Here is a 20435-nt window from a genome sequence, read left to right on the forward strand (position 1 = left end):
CATAAAATAAACGTTGGTGTTTTATTTTCTGAGTGTATAATGATTGTTTTTAAGGCTACCGGTAAAAGTTCATTGCGGAATGCTTATTCAATGGCGTAATCATTACACTGTTGGGTAACAGGTTTTAGTTTCACAATCCACAGCAGATGTTACCAAAGAACGATTTTATCTGTTGGGAACGAGTTGAGCGAAATGTAAGAAGACATCTCCATGTATAATTACAAGAGGACCAAAAAGGTTCAAGTTCATAGAGCTTTGCGATTTACGTCATGAGTAGTTCAGAGTCTTGGCAATGAACTTCCTTGGTTTTAAACAGATCTTTTGCAGAGAAGAATTCTATCACCTCAGTATATTTACATTGGATCACTCTAACCAATGGAAGGAAAGATGGAAAGGGTGTGGTTTTTAGGAAGCGCTGAAGAACCAACCTGTCTCCATGGAAATCTTGATCCAGGCTAACGGGGCTCTGCGACGGAGCAGTTGCATCCGCAGTTTTTATTCTTGGTCCTGTACCGAGTGGCACTGAAATTAGTTTTAGATGGTTTTCTACAATAATAACAAGATTTCCACCAGTATAGGTGTTATTTGCCACTACATGTGTACCATTATTATTGTTTTTTATTTTTAATACAAATAATCTCCATGCATCAACCAAGCCAAGTGCATTTTACAGAGTTTTGAAAAGCGGTGATGAATTTTCCTCAAATGCAAAACCACATGGGCATTCTATGGTATCTACTGCATCTGCTATGGAGATTGCAGTTCAAAGGGTCCACATTTACGGCAGTTATTATGGCCACAAAATTGATAATTAACTACAATACCCGCTTCTCCTCCTAAAAGTTCTTATTATCAAATTGTTTCTCAAGTAATGCCTTGAAGTTGCTGTGGGTTTATTGGTTGATTGATTGAGTTGGTGTTTTAAGTCCACTTTGTGCACAGTAAGGCTAATCGGGACTGGGCCTACAGTTTAAAGTGGGATCCGAACCACTATGTGCCTCCACCGGGTATCCAACCCGGGACACCTTGATTACAAGGCGACGACGCTACCACTGCGCCGTCGGGGAAGCCCTGCTGTGGGTTTACTTTTTCAATCTCCGAAAATGCAATCTGGACAAAGTTTTGAAAATATAAACAGAATTGTGATCGCTACCAACACAGGAGAAATCCGTATTTCGTCCATTATTTGCAGAATTCTTGGTCAATTTCGCCCAAATTCAATCTTAGACCTATCTTCCAAGGTATCTAGCAGTATTTCAGTTCAAGATCTCTTCATTTGTGGCATTTTCCTAACATTTATGTAACAATCTAGGTATTTCAGGTATCCTGTAATCATGAACTCATGTGCCGACCTTCGTGGCGGAGTGGTTAGCGCAGAACGCTACGGCGTCAGCTGTACCGTGTTCGAATCCCGACCGGAGCATGGTGTTCTTTGAGGATTTACTTTGATCAGTTGCATCATATCACTCCTCATCTTCACGATTATCCAAGCGGGAGAAAGGTGACATAAAATAAACCAAAGCAATTAATCAATCTAGTCATATGCTAGATTCCGGTGTGGGTTCATGTGAGAAATTTGGATCCCACTTTAACCTACGTGCATTTCATTACATTAATAACAAAATTTCGGAACAGTATAACTTGTGTTTCAAGCGTACACAGCAAAAATGCTGTGCAATAGAATTTTTGAGATAAACCTTTTTGATTCAACATGGTGTAATAGTTGTTTTCTGGTCTCTAACGGGATCTCTTTTTTTTAAAAGGGGGAAATTCCCTGTGTGTTTCAAAGAGTGCATCTATTTTCTCATAATTTTTTGTCGTGAGATTGACATAAACATGTTATTTTAACATGTTGTGTTAGTTGTTTGTTATTTTCTGGGGAGAATCTTCTTTCTTCTTTCTTGAAAAAGGAGAAAATTTCCTGTGTGTAAAAGAGTTGATTTATATTATCTCTCACATATTAATTTGTGACATTTATTCCACTTAGGAATTTGGCGTGCAATGTTGATGGGTGAGTTCGAAGTCATTACTTAATTCTTGAAATATTTAATACTTTCCAAGTTTACAGAATCCTGTTAGGAAGCCTGATGGTAAGGGTCAGGCCGATGATAGAAGATGAATGTTGAGATATACTTACTTAATTACATTAAATTAATTAGTTTTCTTCTGTTTTTAGAAGTTATAGAGGCGCTTCCTCTGGATGTTAGGCAGTACCCTTCCCAAGAATATTAGGGATATGTAAACCCGAAAGAGAAGTTATACCTGCATGATTTCATCTCAAATCATACTGGTGCTGTCGACTCACCATCACGAATTTTGTTGAAAAAATTATATGTGAAAGGACCACATGATGCACGTCCAACATTTTTATTTCTGTTGATTTGTTACAGTGTTACAAGCTCGAAAGAAAGGCACTATTTGGTAAAAGAAAATGCTCAAGGAAAATAATGCAATATTCAAACCACTATAAATCAAAAACAAAAAATGATAGATAAGACACTCAAGGCTTCCTTTGTTTGAAAGCTTGTCCAAAATATTTCCAAAACCTTAAGGAATATATTTATAAAACCCCCTCAGCTCTAAAATTAAAAATCAAAATACAATAATTTGAATTTATTTTCAAAGAACTATTTTCTTTTTATAAAGTAAAGAACTACAGGGTATGAGTTTTGCTTGCATAATATAATATGGGAACTGGACTAACTACTGGCAATGCCATTTTTGCACTAACTTTTAACGTTATGTAGAAAATTCTTTGTAAAAAATGAAAAAAACCATATCGACCCTTTTTCAGAAATCATTTTCTCAAAAACACCCATCTCAAAATTTCTGAAAATTGTACAATATAGTCTTTAGATACTGTACTTCATGAGGTGCAATGAGACCTTGCAACATTTTTGTGTGTAACAGGGGAGATTTTTTTAAAAAAAAATGTCCTCCATGTTCCATATTTTTTTGTTTTTACTGTAACACTGGCAACACTGTTTCTGACTGCTGCTTATCAGGAAATCTGTAGAGCATTAAACATATTATTGATAACATTTTGTGCATGCATGCACGCTCGCTCGCGCGCACACGTGTGTGTAGTGTGTGTAGTGGTGAGGAACTACTTAAAATAGGGCCATTCCATAACATACAACCCTTGTAGCCTCATTCATAGCTTTATAACCCTCCATGAAACTGTATAGGTACGCCGCTGCTGAGAATGATGATTATTAACGGAAAGTTAGAATGGCACTGACGTAAGAATATCAAAGCACGGTACACGAGAAAAAGCTTCCGTGTATCTTCCATTAAGAAATCATGAGAGCAAAAGTTGCTCTTGGCAACAATGCCACGAACGGACGAAGACAAACTTGTTAACAGCAGTCTTTTCTGCAGAAGTTTTGCATCCTTCGTTCATTTATTTTGAATGGGTCATGTATTATCTACAAAATCCATTTTCTGCGTATAAAATGAAGACTCAGCTTTGTGCTCTAACGCTGCTTTATCTACGATCCATTCTCCGTAGTACAGGTCGTGTAAAGTGGCGTGCATAAGTATTGCAAAGCAAATTGTATATCACCAAGCTTATTGTCCTTGTTTTGCGTAACGAAGGCTTCAAGAATTGAGATAACACGCCCGATAAAGAGCCTCCTCGACAGCGTAGTGGTAACGTCGTCGCCTTGTAATCAAAGGGTCCTGGTTCGATACCCGGTGAAGGCACAAGTGGTTCGGATCCCACTTTAAAATGTAGGTTCAGTTCCGATTAGCCTTACTGTGCATAAAGTGGACTTATACCAAAACTCAAAACACGCCAGATAAGCTGCTGACGTCCTCTGCACCAGCTACGTTTAAATCTATTTTCAATAGATACAGAGAATGCAAGAGAAAAAATTGAAAATAGTCACTTTAGTCAATAGACAATTTTACGAGCAATACTTTTGTATCCCACTGTACCCAGTAAACGTATACATTTGGTGGTGGAAAGTTTGCATTCACGTATCCGAAGCACTGTGCCCATCGAGGTTGTGCAGTAAACACACCTCCAACGTATTTTAGAAATCAACATACTTTGTATTTTCACTTTTTCGTAGCTTGGTAAATTCTCTAGACAGCTTGTATTCGGCTCTCAGATAATTAATATGTGAACATTAAATCGATGTTGCTTGTCTGCAGTAACAAACAAATCGTCACTCTTCAAGAGCAGGAGGTAAGAATGCAAAATAGGACACCATAGCAATTCATGTCGATTTAGCGATCTGCGTAACTGCACCGAGACAATGAAGATCATCAGTTGAAGGTCTTAGTCAAATGCATGTCGCTGCATGGCCCTTTTGTTCAAGACAAAAGCTGATTGTTTGCAATAATACGCTCTCTCCCTCGTTCTTAAATATAATGTGATTCGGGGTCGCGTTTCGCGTTAAGAGAGAAAGAGAGAGGCATACACATATACATACATACATACATACATACATATATATACACATGCTTACATACATATAAATGTCCTGAAAAAGGTTTTTAGATGTGATCTACGACTGGAAAGTCAAGAGATTTATAATTAGGGCAAGAATGGACGGCGATTGATATGTGCTATTTACATGCTAAATACTTAACTGGAATGGACTTATAATAATGAATATAGATTATTAATACCAAAAGAAAAGAACCTCAATGGTTGATTTTTGAAAACATTTATTCTTCCAAGCTTCATTCATTCAAAAATTAAAAATATGAAACCCTGACTTACCCTAGTTACATAAAATGTCACCGCTAGAAACCTGTGCCATCTTCTGTTAATTCCTTAATGTTCACTTCACGCGTCTCTTTCTTAACTTGATGATTGGGATGCAATATAATCGAAACAATAAAGCATTAATTTTCACGCTTTTGTTTTTTATTCTAGTTTTAATACTGGCAAAGAATATGTATGTTTGCATGTATGTACGAGGGACGGTCGAGAAAAAAGGATACAAAGCCTGTAACTTCCGGTAGGTATTTATTAGACCAATACAAACGGGCTTACGTGAAAGGATACTCCATGTAATATCAAAGTACAAAATATGGGCATAAATATGCTACAATAATTGATAAAATATGTACCTAAATATGTATTATCGAAAGGATATGTAGTTAAATATGTAGTATCAAAGAATATGTAATATTAATAGTTATCTAGTATCCAAGCAATTTCAAGATTTTCAACAAATTGTAAAAAAAATAGTCTACAGAAATTTGTACTTTTTGTACAAGGAAACATATTGTGTAACTCCTTACGTACAGGTAAGTAGCTTTCTTGTCCACCGATGGCAAGTTTCTAGGTGTTTTGCCTAAACCTAAAAGCGAAACGAAATATGTAACCAGAAGGGGCAGGGTGGGGGAGGGGACTCCAGCAACTTTCGATAAATAACGGTTCCAGTATTTTTGGGGGAGGGGGGTTCAGCCTGTTTTTCAACTTGGCAATCAATTTTAGGCGACCGTAAGCACTATGCATCTCATTGATTAGAAAATATGACATCACACGAGATACAAATTTTCTTATTCATGTTTCAGAAATCGAAAATACATAGGAAAGAGGATGAAAATAGGAAAATATTACCCAAATATGTTGTTTTATGTAAAGTAAATTAGCCAGTATGTAAGATATGTAATACGTATCCCGGCAAATATGTAAAACTATGTAACAAAATCATGTCATTTATATAATTCGTTGACATTTTCGTGTTCAAAGTACGTATCTAGAAAGGAATACAATATGTAATTACAATCAAATCCGAGCTGTAATGGCCTTCTTCCCGGATCAGGCATTTATCACAGCGCTTCACGAGGTTCATGATGCCTGTCTCATAGAACTCGGGGTCCTGTTGTCGGAGCCAGGCCCTTACTTTGTGCTCTACATCATCCGAGTGAAATCGGCATCCTCTGAGATGCTTCTTCAAAGGAGCAAAGAGATGGTAATCGCTTTGAGCAAGGTCCGGGATTTATGGTGGATGTTGGAGCACATGCCACCCAAAACCCGCTTGGAAGTCACGAGTATTGTGAGCCGTGTGTGGAGTCGCGTTGTCATGAAGCAGAACGACTCGTGAGAAGTGCGCGTCTCTTTTTTTTTCCGAATCGCTCTTCATAGGCGCAACAATAACACCTGTTTCACTCGGATGATGTTGTCAAGCACGAAGTAATGGTTGGGCTACGACATCAGGGCACAGAGTTCTCTGAACCCCGTGAAGCTCTGGGATAAATGCCTAAACCAGGGAGGAGACTATGTTGAGAAGTAGTGTATGAAGAATCCTTTCACGTGGGTGCGTTTGTATTCGTCTAATAATACCTACTGGAATTTACAGGCTTTGTATTATCTTTCCGATCATCCCTCGTATGTTTCACGAAAATGAAACGTGAAACAAAAATTTCAGCTGAAAAACTCCAAATTTAAGGCTTACCCTGGCTACAAAATTCGCAAACCTCCCTCTCTTCGATACCCGTCCCACTCCCCTCTCAAAATAATGTCCTGAACAAAAATACTTCACTTTTGTTCTCTTTTCGGTGCGTTGTTCAAGCATCGTTTGCTCTTATAGGACTAGGGACGCAGCCTTTATCATTTACCAACACTCACGTGAAGAAATCGTCACTAAGCATATGGTGTTTACGTTGACACGGATGTCTTCGCCACAATGCCTCATGAGGTCACCGAGTGAGAAGGCGACGAATTAGCAAACAATGGCTTTTGATTGTATGCTCTGTAACTTTCTTCTTTTTGTTCGCCAGGACCCTCAATGACTTTGGAGGAAATCGTGAAATTCAAAACGATTTCCCGTTCGATACGTTGCGGAATATCAATGGCTCGAAACGGAGTCCACGAGGTGCTGAAACCGTTAGGTTCACGAACCACCTCATGCTTCTCGGCTGACGGCTTGGTTGGACCTTGCACAAGTGTCTGCAACGGGGGGAAGGGCACCATGTGGGATCTGGCCTCCAAATGACTTACACAAGGATTTTTAGAGTTAAGAATATAGAGAAAGTGACATAAAGATAACATTCTTGTTTGATTTATTTTACTTTGCTATTCTGCCACTTTTGGCTAATCGCGAAGATAAGGATGATTGATGATATGATGAAATTGATGAAGCGACACTCACAAAGAACACTCATGTCCAGACCAGGATTCGAACCCGAGACCCCTTGTGTCGTGGCGCGCTGTGCTAACCACTCCACCACGGAGGTCAGCAGTCTTGACAGAAAGAGATAAATAGATGAAGATAGAGAAAGAAATGAAGAAATAAAGTATTGTGGAAACGGAGAAAGAAAGAAATAAGCTGATGAGGAATAGTATAAGAAAGAAATAGAGAATTAAGATAAACAGAGACAAAAAGAACTGCAGAGAAATAGGAAGAACAAAGGAGGAGAAGAAATAAAGAGAAAATGAAAGAAAAATGGAGAAACAAAGAAAGAATTATTAACCTATGGAGCAAGAAAGGACAAATAAAGAAGGAAACTGAGAAAATAGGAAAGAATTATGAAGCTGTGCAGCAAAATAGGCAAAAGAAAGAAGGAAACGGTGAAAATAGGAAAGAATTATGAAGTTATGAAGCTAAATATGAAAATGAAAGAAGGAAACGAAGAAGATAGGGAAGAATTATGAAACTTTGAAGCAAAATAGGAAAAAGAAAGATGGAAACTGAGAAAATAGGAAATAATTATGAAGCTATGGGGCAACATAGGAAAAAGAAAGAAGGAAACTGAGAAAATAGGAAAGAATTATGAAGGTGGAACAAGATATGAAAAATAATGAAGGAAACTGAAATTATAGGTAAGACTTTTGAAGCTATGAAGAAAAATAGGAAGAGAAAGAAGGAAACGGGGAAAAGAGGAGGAAAGAAGCAGGGAAGGATAGAAAGAAAGAAACAAAGACAAGATGAAAGAAACTGTGATAGGTAAGTGTTAAAAGGTAAAAAACAGTGGAAGAGCGGGAAGGGGAAGAAACGAAAACAGAAAAAAGGAGCCGTGCCCACCGAAGACAGTAGAGCCCTCCTGGAAATATTTCATTCTCTGAGACCACACGAAGGAAATAACTAAAATTCATTATTGATGATAATAGAGAAGCTACCGACACGAGACGAGCACGTTCAGTACTAATGATTCCAGCTTCTAGTTGGATAGGTTTTCTTATTTCAATCTCTTGTAATCATTCATCCTGATAGTTGCCATAAGTAGGAACGTGAAGTTTTCGTTTTAACGATAACACCAAAAAGTTGAGGAAAGCAAAATAAAGTGTTTAAAATGTATTTCGATAGGTTAAGGAGGTAAGTTTTTGGTGTTTCGAAATCGCGAAATGACGCAAATTACGCCATTTTTCAGAATAACGCCGAATTTGCACTTTAACGCGAAAAACGCCGCGAAATATGCAACATAAACTGGGCTTAACACTTCTTCTGTTCAAAAAGAACTACCAGAAGTGCTATGAGATTTGTCCATTTCTAGTCTAGCTAGTGAAAGTTCGATTCAAAAGAGTTTGTCATGCTTTGCGTATTGCAGTTTGGCGCAGAAATGGCTGACAATGCTTTGACCTCGTCCTGAAATAGAATTCGCCGCGGGGATCTTCTCAGAAGGGAAGTTTCGCAGGAACGGGAACATTTTCAGGGAGAAACACCTGTTGTGTGGGGAGGGGCATAGGGGTGTGGGTGTATGTGTGTACACAGAACGGTATTTTGAGCTCTGAGAGGGATTTTTTGCCATTGTTAGGGAAATTTCAGTCAGTCAGAATCACTGAAGCTGCATGGTTTGTGCAGTGTCTTTCATTTCCTTTTCCTTCTGTGGTGTAGGTACTCCGCAGCATCCCAAAGCCAGCAGTGAATGCATTAGTTTGCTTCTGATAGAACTACATTATTTTGTAATCACTGAATTTCGAACTAACATGGGAGCGGAAGGATTCCTTGATTAAGCGCAATGGAAGCGAGAGGCTGTTTCACGTCCACTTTATGCACTAAAAGGCTAATCGTGACTGAACCTACAGTTTGTTGAATCCGAACCACTGTGGTGCCTCCACCGGGTATCGATCCCGGGACCGCTTGATTACAAGCCGGCGACGCTACCACTACGCCGTCGGGGAGGCCCGAGAGCAAAAGTAATGTGAATGTAACAAACCGGCAACTTTCTGTCGTCGAAGGCTTCGAGAAGCTTAAAGGAAGGAAAGAAGACAAGGTGTATACATCACACTTCGAACTGTGGAAGTCTTTGTTAAAGCAATCATTCCATTAGAGTGAATGGAGAAAAAAAACTGGTATCTTTCTATTTAGAAGTTGTTTTTTCTTTGGAAGTGTGGTGAGTGAATACTGTGAACATTTACTACGCACCATCTGTGCGTGGAAAATCATCAATGTTATTGTAAACTGAAAAGTGAATTTAAGGAAACAATTTTTGAAAATTTTATTCTGTGAGAGTGAAATGTTTGAAATATGATTGTGTTCAAACATACTTCAATAAACATTTCATTACCGATGAGATGAAATAGTTTCCTAAATGCAAGAAAATTGGTCATTTCTCACAAAGGTTAGCCTTCGATTTACTTATTTTTGTCATTAAAACTAAAATTTGCCTTAATTTTCCATAACTAAAGCACTGTGAAAATCTTAAGCATAGAAGGAATAATAAAAAGGAATGAATGTAAAAATAACACCAAATTGCAGTAAAAATAACCCGGAAATTTAGGGAAAAATAAAATTATAACTTCACGTCCCTAGCCATAAGTGAAACAATAAAGCCACACAGTAACTCTTTAAAGTCCGTAAGGATGGAAAAGATTGGACTGATCTTGCCCAAGATAGGGACAGATGGAAGGCTTGTGTTGCTGCAGCCACAGCTAGAGAGTTTGTTTGCTAGTTAGTAACTTTTAAAGGGACAAATACCTCGTACTCTGCTAAATATAGACCGTGCAACCAACACAGCAACTTTGTTCTTTTGATTACTTAGAAAATAGGACAATGAAGACAAGGAGATTCTGCCGTTCCTAGGAAGAGCAAAATGTCAGCGGCCAGTCATTTCCACACGATTACGAAGACCTAGTTAATATCCGGGACAGAGGAAATGAAGTCCCCGAGATTCGCTGTTATTTGGGCGTCGGGTGACTTTTCTACGTTTCCAGTGTTTCTGTGACGTCCCCAGCGCCCTCGTATAAATAAGGAACAGAAACATGAACCAAGATCAAGGCTTTTCTCACTGGAGGGGTGTTATTTTATTTTTCTGCCTGTGTTTGTTAATTTTCACAGGCATTCCTTGCTGTTTTCGATGGCTGTGCTAGAGTAGTACGTGCAACGTGAAGTCTGCTTCTAGATTCAAATACTCGTACATATTGTCGCGTTGTGAATCAGTCGTGTCTGCACAGGCTAATGACTAGGGGTCGGAAGTTGAGGAAAAATCCTTTTTTTTTTCCTAGTGTCCGAAAACGAGGCCCGACACAATATATGTTAATTTTGGGTCATTGTAGGCCAGAAAAAGGTGTTTTTCTTGTCCTTTTTTGCCTTTTCGGCTTTTTTTGGCTCATTGGTCCTTTTTTAGTCTTTTTTAGGTCTTAACGGCTTTTTTTTGTCACTTCACCTTCTTTCGACTACGTTTTTACTGCCCATTCTCAATTCAAATCATCATCAGTTCATCACCTCTTAAACATCCTTTCTGTAGTAAAGAAATAAAAAATATATATATTTTTGGACGACTGAAGCAGGTACGGTACAAGGTCCTTTAACCGTAACTTGTCTGGAAGTTCGCGCTGTAAGTGGCAACTTTCTCTTGTTTTGAAGCTTTCAGTTTTTCGCACAGTGTTCCATACCACCAGAATTTTGTATTTTTTTTATTCATTAAATATGTAATTAAAACTGGTTATTAATTAATTTGGATCACATTTATACGTCCTTTTTTCGCTCTTTAGGTCTTTTTTTTATTTTTTTATTTTTAAGGTCTTTTTATAGGTTTTTTTTTTGCTATTTTAAGGTCTTCAACTTCCGAGCTCTACTAATGACTTTTGTTAATATGCACGTGTATTATGCATACTTTGGAACAGAAAACCGCTCTTAGATATATGATGATGATTTTAATCTCAAACACTTCAGTTTACAGATTCCATCCCGGATTCCTCCATGCTATTAACAATCTCGCAAGGGCCTCACAGATAGCGTAGAGGTAGTGTTTACACCTTGTGATAAAGGGGTTCCGGGTTCGATAGTCGGTGGCGTCAGTGGCAATAATAAAATTGAACACGTAGATCTTGAAATATTCGCTTCCGTGCAAGGCATTGTGTGTATTACCTAAATCTACGGATGTGGTAGAAGTTGACATAGAAAATTTGCTATTAAAATCCACTAATCGTCCTAGTTAGACAACACACACAACGTCTTCCAGAGAAGCTAGTATTTCAGAACTTAGGTTTTCCATTTTTATTGCCGGTGATTGTACATTATGGTTCGGTTTCCACATTGAACTGTAGGTTTAGTCATCTGTGCATAAAGTGGACTTAAACCTCCATATCGCCCGAAACTATAATTTTCTTTCGTGATCATGGGCGTCCTCTTGGAACAAGGAAAATTGCCAACTTATTATTTTTCTTGTTTCCTCTTTGTAGTTTTCCTTCCACTACGGTCTTAGTAGCTCTTCGTATTTATTCGTCTCTTCTTGATCAATTCCATATCTACGATCAATGACACATTCAACGAACTTCATGAAACCTGAGACCTCCTGATAGCCCGTCATCGGGCAAAGTTCAAGCAGAAGAGAACAAGGCTGCCTATAGAAGTACTTGCACTTTTAAGTGTAGACAGGGAAAGACTTGAATATAAAACTGTTAATGATGCAAATAGTGATAATTTGGAAGATTTTTCCCCTTTCACTGCATGTTACTGCAATTAGGACTTCTTTCTTGATAATAAAAAATCATACAGGGTGTCCACATGAAACCTCCCTGATTTCAAATTACAATTGTGAGGAAACTATTCGACGTGGAGTCTTGCGGTTTGCGGCATCATGTAAAGCAATCCAAAAAGTTTTTTTTTTTTTTTATTTATTTAGTACATTCTACGTTGGCTTCTTTCGAACCCCTCTAGCCGACACTCGATCTTAACGCATGTGCGCACCAGTATCTCAGGGGGTGATGGAGTTGATGTCATTTCCGATTCTCCTGCGGACGAAGACGCTTATGCAGCACATTGTGAACTGTTGACCGTGCGATGTTCAGGTCTGCGAACTGACATTGACGGGTTTCTCTCGAAGGCCAACCAGATCCCCTCTACGTTTCATCAGATGTGCGTTTTCTGCCTGAACCTGACTGTCGGTAACACTCTCAGTGGCTAGGAACTTGTCATACAAAGGCTTAATTCTTGAAGATTCCACAGAGAGAGGTAAAATAGCGGCAGCGAAAAATCAGGCGACGCTCGGTAGCTCAGTGGTAGAGCATTGGCACGGTTTGCCAGGGACCTCCTGGTCGAGCCAGCATTTTTCGCTGAAATTTCTACAGAAGCCTTCATTGTCTTTACGTCTGGAAGCTCCCGTTCAAACGCACATCTGAAATGTTTTGGACTGAAATTGGTGATTTCGTTTTCCCATACAACACCATACACTGCGCTCTCTCTTGTGCTGTCGTCATCGTTCCTAATTACTCACCATCTAAAAAAAACAAAAAAAAACCTCTTTGAGTTGCTTTACATGATGCCACATACCGCAAGGCTTTGTCGAGTAGTTTCCTCACAATTGTAATTTGAAATCAGGGAGGTTTCATGTGGACACACTGTATATTTGACACGGTAATGTGTGTGTGTTTTTTGGCGGGTTCAGGGGTTTGAGGCATTTTGAACTACTGTGCGTTGGTACCCATGAATGCCACCCCCTCCCTACCTCATCATTGGTGTCAGTAGTTGCAGTTGAGAATATTTCCACTGGGCAAGCGACACAGTATGTTTGGCCTTATCGTGTTTTTATTCGTTTATCATCTTATTATGCTCCTTCAGTCTTATTGTCGTGTTTATTTCCTGAATCGAACTGGATTTTCATGGTCAATTTGTACTACCATATCACTATAATTCCTAATACCTCTTTTGATTTCTGTGTACTACAAGAAACGTTATTATCTGTCGAATGTCGCATTATTTTCTACCGTGACCTTCCATACCTTAGGCTAGTTAACATGACATTGGTGAGATTTCATAGTAATGAAATTTTCACTATTTTCACCCCGTTGAACCCTCGGAACTTGAAATTTTCGGACCACATTTCTTTGTCTCCAATTTCCCTTGTTCCCATTTTTTTTTTTTTTCCTTTTTCCTTCCAACACTCGTCATCTAGTTCCAGTGATATGTTGTATGTACACTCTTACAGCCTTCATTCCCCTCTCTGCATCACTAAAAAAGCACAAGTATCTTTATCCTAGCGGAATTTTTTTTCGGACCGAATTTCTCTATAATTCTCTTCATTATTCCCTCTCTTACACACACTACGTAGAGATTTGTATTCCCAAAATTCCATCCACAAGAAGTTTAAATTATCCGTATATCAATTCGTGAATTTCTCTAATCATTCGTTTGTGTGACCCTAATGGGTCGTTTATCTGGATTGTATTCTGTCAATTTAGATTCGTGTTTTCTATGTTCTGTCTTTTCCACTTGTCCTAACTGTGTGGTCCTCTACACGAAACATCACACTAGCCCCTTTTCGCATGTTGCTTTGCCGACCTCTGTGGAGGAGTGGTTACCACAGCATGCTACAACGCCAAAGGTCCTGGGTTCGAATGCCGACCTGGGTATGGGTGTTCTTTGTGAGTGTCCCTTCAGAAATTTTCATGTGAAATTATTATTTCAAGTTCCAGTAATAGAAGAAGACAAATTAAGCTACCTAGATATATTGATGAAAAGGAAGAAAGGACAAGAAATTGAAACCGCTTGGCATCAGAAAAAGTGTGCAGCAGGGGTTTTCTGCCACAAAAGAATTGATGTAAGTGAGGTGACAAAAATCAATTTTATAAAGAATATGTAGGACAGAATCAAGAAAATATGCACAAACGAATGTGAAAAAGAAGGCAAAATAAATAGCCTATGGAAACAGCTGGAAAAAATGGCTAAGAGAAGGAGGATAGGCTGGACATAAATAGAAGAAAAGTGGCAGGGGAGAATTGGAAGAGATAGAAAAAGAGGAAGAGAAAGAAATAGAGAGGAGGTTTGGAGTAAGGAGTATGGGGAAGACCACAGAAAAGATATGCAAAGTGCTTAGGAAAGTGGGCATTAAAACTTACAGGAAGGGAGGGAGAAGCATCTTAAGAATAGCGAAGAATGCAAACAAGAAAAAGGAAAACAGAGAAGAGGAAGATGAAGGGATTATCTACGAAGTTAAATGTAAAGAATGCCAGAGTGTGTACATAGGAGAAACGAAAAAGAGACTGAAAGATAGGTTGAAACAACATAGTGATGATGTACGACTTAAGAGAGAGAGAAATGCGGTATTTAAACACACGAGAGAAATAGGACATAGAGTGGGATAAGGCTAAGCAGATAGGAAGGGAGAAGAGAGTACTAGTGAGAAAATGGAAGGAGGCCAAGGAAATAGAGAAGAAAGGTGAAGAAGACACAATGAACTGGAATGGGGGGCTGAAGTTAAGCAAAGAATGGAAGAAGGTGTTAGAAAGAGTGGAAAGGACAAGAGAGAAAGAGGAGAGAAGAAGGAAGAAGAATGAAGGAAAAAGAGCATGAGATAAAGAGTCCAATCACATTCTAGATGGAAGTAAATATGTTTAGCCATTTAGGTGAAAGTGCAGTTGACAAGGGAAGGCCACCTGCTAGAATGTTCCTGAACAACTTTCTAATAGTCTGGAGGAGAGTAATGTTTGTGTATATATATCGTCCTGTTTTTGTACCTTGTTACATTTGTACTTGGTACAGAGTCTGAAGAAGACCTTTCTAGGAGGTTGAAACATTACGTTTAGTTTGTTTCATAATAAAATAAATTACTGCCTTGGTCAGCATATTGAGTTTTTCTTATCATGGAAACAAGGCTTAATGGTGTTAGAAGTAAAATAGATCAATCTGTCTGTCACTTTTTTGTGAGTGTACCTTCATCATCAATGTCATATCATAATTCATCATTATAGTCGCGATTAGCCAAAAGTGTCAGAAATGCGAATCTAAATAACAAAAATCAAAATTAAGTCCCTTACGGAGCAAATTTTTTACACATTCTTACCACTTCACAGCATCCACGGAACTGTGGTATCGATTTGACTGCATTTATGGTGGGAGGGAGTCACGTTTGTTGTATATAAAATATCACCTTTATTTGGGGGTAAACATCTGGTTGAATTTACAATCTTTTTGTTGTGTTGGCCCTCTACCCCTCTGGTGAAGTAATCTGTACACCTAATGTTCAGAATGCCCCTTCGGAATCCTTTGGTTAACTCACGCCCATTAAATAGATCAGAACGTTGGTTTCATTTGATTTGTTATATATCGTCGTCGCCTTTCTTCCACTTTTGGATAATTGCAACGATGAAGATGAATGATGAAATTGATGAAGGAACACTCACAAGGAACACCCACGCTCAGTTCGGGATTCGAACCTGGAACCTCTGGTGTCGTAGCACATTGTGATAACCACTCCACCACGGAGGGGGGCTAATAGACCAGGATACAGTTACAAGGTCCTTTATTAGGGAGTTTGTTGAGTCGGCATATGTTAATTAATAGAAATTCATTTTTACAACATGGGCCTTCATAACTTTTTGATATAGATAGATGACTTCCTTAACTTCATGCAAATTACATTTAACTCCCGCTTTTTTTATTAGATTCTTTTTTGCTCGTGTAATCGGAAGAGCCCCAGCCTCCCTCCACTCCCCCCCCCCCTGCATGACCTTGGCCCATTTTGATCTTGCAGGTTATCGTTTATAATCTTGCGGTCAAGGACACATACTTACAAACCATAACGTTGCATCAAGTTCTCAAAACAAGTATGCTAATGTTTAAGAACGCTCTTTCCTTATAATTTCACAGCCAGTGGATTAATATATTATTTCCATTTTTATTTTTATCATCATTTCTACGTAGTGTGCGTGTTTCTTTCGCAGTCTGAACAAAATCTGTGAGAATTTCTCAACCAACTTGCGACGTCGAAAGTTTCTTCTAACATGAACATTGTAAGAGAGAGAGAGAGTATTTATGCAAGGTTTTCTGATTTGGGTATTTCCCAGTACAGTTGATTTCCAGATTGATCCATAGAGATAATTGAACATTAGAAATAGTGCAAGTCAGAGTGAGTTATCTTTTACAGTATGTTAATTTCTGGATAGAAAACGAGGAACGAAGTGTTCTCAGGAATTTAATTCGAATTCCTTATGACTGATACATGTGAAATTACTGTCCATATTAGTGTTATGCAGAGCTCTATGGATTTGCGAAGACATAGTTTCCTTGTGAAAATTGCCTCCCCGATGGCGCAGTGGTAGCATCGTTGCCTTGAAATCAAGGGGTTCGATAACTGGTGGAGGTACACTTTAAACTGTAGGTCCAGTCCCGATTAGCCTTACTGTGGATAAAGTAGACTTAAAACACCAAATCAATGAATCAAACCTTGTGAACATTGAGATGTGTGTTGCGTTTCAGCAAGGGAAATCCCCTTATCAAAAAATGTACGTTGAATTGTAAAAATATGTTAAAATATGCTCAACGAAATAAAACCGTAAGCTTTTTGGAACCTACATTTGAGAAAATAGATTCTAAGTAATATATATATATATATATATATATATATATATATATATATTGTTGGCATATAATCTGGATAAGGGACACTAGAAGACCAGGATTTTGTCAAAAGATGAAGGCAACACATGTCTAAGTACTCATCTAGAATTACATAAAGGGCCTTCCCCATGGCGCAGTGGTAGCGTCATTGTTGGTAGCCTTACTGTGCATAAAGTGGACTTAAAACAGCAATTCGGAATGTGATATTAGTAGCAAAGTGACAAATATTCGTAGTTTTACGTTGTGTTTCTGCAAAGACGCGGATGAATGATGAATAGATAATTTTATTTTTGTTATTCAGCGTCGCTTTTCTTACACTTTCGGCTAATCGCGACGATGAGAATGAGTGATGGATGATATGCTGTCCTTCTCAACGTTTACGTAACTGCAAAATCAGTTTTAGAATAATTAAATGACCATCTAAACACATCTAAACACACATTGGTGTGATTGGTGATCATGAAAGCAACAGCCCTATTCCAAAATTATGACCAGAAAACTAAAATGTCACCGGCTTGCTGTTTTTCTACTAAGTGGTCCTTCAAACTAAACAGATATTGTTTCAGAATTGGCTAATGATTGTAACTACTAAACTAAACCTACGTCATTGATGGTAAATTTCTAAAGAAATATAAATTTGCATAATAATTAATATATTCACCTAGAATCAAAGATATTGAAGAGTTTACAGTATTTTTTTTTAAGTTTCTTTCAGTTTTGGTTACTGTTCTGCTTGCATGTATTGCTATTATTGTAGTTATTAATTCATTATTATTTTGTGAAAACCATTTAATATAAATTTACCAGGAAGGTTCCGTGCATTTAAATATTGCAAGCAATGCTTACAATTAATGTAAGCAGTGCAAATACCGCATAGTTTCCAATCATTTTAAATTACGTAATATTTTCCCGATGAATATTCCAAACTGACCATGGGCGTCCGCAATAAGAGTAAAGGGGTCACTTACCACCCTGCCTTCTCGCCGGAATAAGAAGAAAAGTGTATTCCTTCTTCTTTTCTTTCTTCTATAAGAATCGCTCTTTCTCTCAGTTATTTCTTTTCTTAGATCTTCTTTCTACGTTCCTATCTTTCTCTATCTACGTACCTACCTATCTAGCGCATATATTTCGCTTAATAGTTTCTCTCCCTCTCCATTTCTTTTTCTGTATGGCTTCTTTTCATTCCTTTCTTTATCTTTTTCATTACTTTGTTCTTTTTGTCTTCATTTTCTTCCTTTCTCTTTCTCTAATATGTTATTTCCTTATCTCTCTTTCACTTCTCTTTCTTGCTTTCCTTCTCTCTCGTTTCATTATTCTCCCATTTCTCCCTTTCTCTATATTATTTCTTCTTTATATTTATTCTTTTCTTACATTTTCTTCTGTGTCTCTATCTCTCTTACTTCTTTATTTCTTTTTCACTTTCCTTGCTTCCTTTCCTTTCTGTTTCTTTATTTGTCTTCTCACCTTTGCTTGTTTTAATTCTTTATTCCCTCTACTGTTTCATTATTTCCCCTTCCTCTCTATCTGTTTCGCTTTCTTTACTCTCTCTCTGTCTTGTATATTTTTGTCATTTTCTCCTTAGCTTTGTCCTTTCTTTTTCTCTGTCTTTCTTTCTGTTGTTTCTTTATTTCCCTTCGTCTCTCTCATTTCTTTATTTGTATTTCTCTACCTGGTTTCTTTTCATCCCCCTTCCTCTCCCCCTCTCTGTCTCTGTCTGTGTATGTATGTGTGTGTGTGTGTGACAAATCCTCCCTTCTTTTATATTTCTGTCTTCTTCTGATAACACAAAGGTGACGTCACTCGGGGATTTCGATTTTGACACCCCAATCCCCTTTAGCTTAAGAAAACTTCCTTCACCTTGCCACAGAAAGTGCGTGTTTGGTTTGCGTGTATTAAATTACCATGCTTTATCCCTCCTGCCTCGTTATTTTTCAGGAGGGGCATAAGTTTTGCAATAAGTATGCTACCTGCCCGAAATAGCTTTCCTTCTTCGCTTCAGCATTTCACCTTGGTGCTGAGTTATGCTCCCTGTTGTGATTGGCTCATATGACCTCGCATGGGAATACTTTACTTCCACGCATAAACCAATTGCCGTTTCCTGCAAGCGTTTGTGTGCGCACCAACTTCGACACGGAAACCTGTTCTTGATACAGCGTAATACGCTTGTCATTCTACCTTTTGTCGTCTTTGGAGTCTGTCAGTTTTGTTAGTATTCTCCCAGCTGGCGGGAAAGTCGTACGGAAGAACAAATATTTCTCCCTACTGGCTAAAAGCTTGGCGCGGCCGACACAGCATAACTTCGTCTCGGGGTGGAAAGAGACAGTGATTATTCCTTCGTCCTTCTTCGTTTAGGAATCTTCAATCAGAATGCTGAACCAGATTTTGGACTGTTTAGGAGACATGTCGGTTAACCCGCCAACCGAACAACAGAGGATTGTGTTAGAGAATGGTTGCGATAGCAAGAAGAAGAATAAGTGTTTCAACAATAACAATAACAACAATGAATGTGACAAAGATAATTACGAACCAGGTAAGATATCAGTTATTTTATCGTCTATACGTCACACTCAAGTTGTAATTGATTATTTTGCAGCTGTTGAGATCGGGGCGCTGACTTCCAACGCATTTGAGGGGGGAAAGTTTTGGCATAAAATTTACACTTGTGTTAAATGATAAGTTTTCCAAAATATATCAGCTAAGTTGACTCAACTTCGTGATAAAATCGTCTTTCGCCATCGGGTAACTTTTTTAAAAAGTAAAGTGCTCCCTTGTGCTTGCACCACACCATGAAGGCGTGTAGGGGGTATGGAGTTAAGGTCCCACACTTTCTTGATCACGGCCAAAAGTGGGGTGATGTGATCAGCATCACCCCCCCCCCCGAGTTTCCTCCAGGTGCCCACTTTTTAAAACGCTGGGTGGGCGTCGGAGCCGCTTGAACAGGTGATCCCGCCGGGGATCGAATCCGGGTCTCTCTCATGGTTGTAAAACGCCCTAACGACTTTTTTATTTTATATTTTTTAAGGAATACCACTATGCGGTAGTATTTCCGTCATTTGCCATTTACTCAACTTTCGCACATTTCAATTTTTACTATATTCTCAGTATTTTCTCATACGGACAATCACAAGCATCCATGTCCTAGCCGGGGTTCGAACCCAGGACCAACGACTGAGCTATCGCGGCTGTTAATTCATTTATTCAATCTAATTTAGACAGAGTCTAGTTGGTAAAGCGTCTAACTGCCACGGGGGAGACCCGGTTCGATTTCCGGGTGGGTGATCTAAGGTAGGGATTTTCTTCCGGCCTTGTCCCCGCATAAAGCGGCTCTGGGGCTCACCTAGCCTCAAATCAATGGGTCTCTGGGGTGGGAGGTGAAGGCTGCCGGAGCGTGTTGCTGATCACATCACCTCCAAAATGGCCGGGATCGAGAATGTACCACATTCATGGTACGATGCAATATGCATGGGGAACTTTACTTTTCACCTTTACCTTAAAGTCTAATTTAGACATTCTGAAAGTATGAAGAAATTATCTAAAAACGAATATATGCTTTAGAGAAGAAAAGCTTAACGGCGTTTGCGTTGTATTTATTTATTACGTCTTGTTTCTCATGGCGAAGCCTTTTCCTCCTCTGAACCATGCTTATATACAATTTTTTGTATGAAAATTAGCAAGCAACATTTAAGCCATTAT

General features: G+C 38.6%; 1 protein-coding gene across 1 annotated transcript in view; it reads left to right on the plus strand.

Moving 5' to 3' along the window:
• Positions 1-18867: 18867 nt before the first annotated feature.
• Positions 18868-20435, plus strand: part of LOC145985296 (acyl-CoA synthetase short-chain family member 3, mitochondrial) — a 72320-nt gene continuing 70752 nt past the window's right edge. The window contains exon 1 of the mRNA XM_083119139.1: positions 18868-19272. Coding sequence (XP_082975265.1) covers positions 19110-19272 — 163 coding nt within the window. The 5' untranslated portion in view covers positions 18868-19109. The remainder of the gene's footprint in view (positions 19273-20435) is intronic.

The sequence above is a fragment of the Lepisma saccharinum genome, chromosome 3 (assembly GCF_977018435.1).
Source record: "Lepisma saccharinum chromosome 3, izLepSacc3.1, whole genome shotgun sequence".
NCBI classification, from domain to species: Eukaryota; Metazoa; Arthropoda; class Insecta; order Zygentoma; family Lepismatidae; genus Lepisma; species Lepisma saccharinum.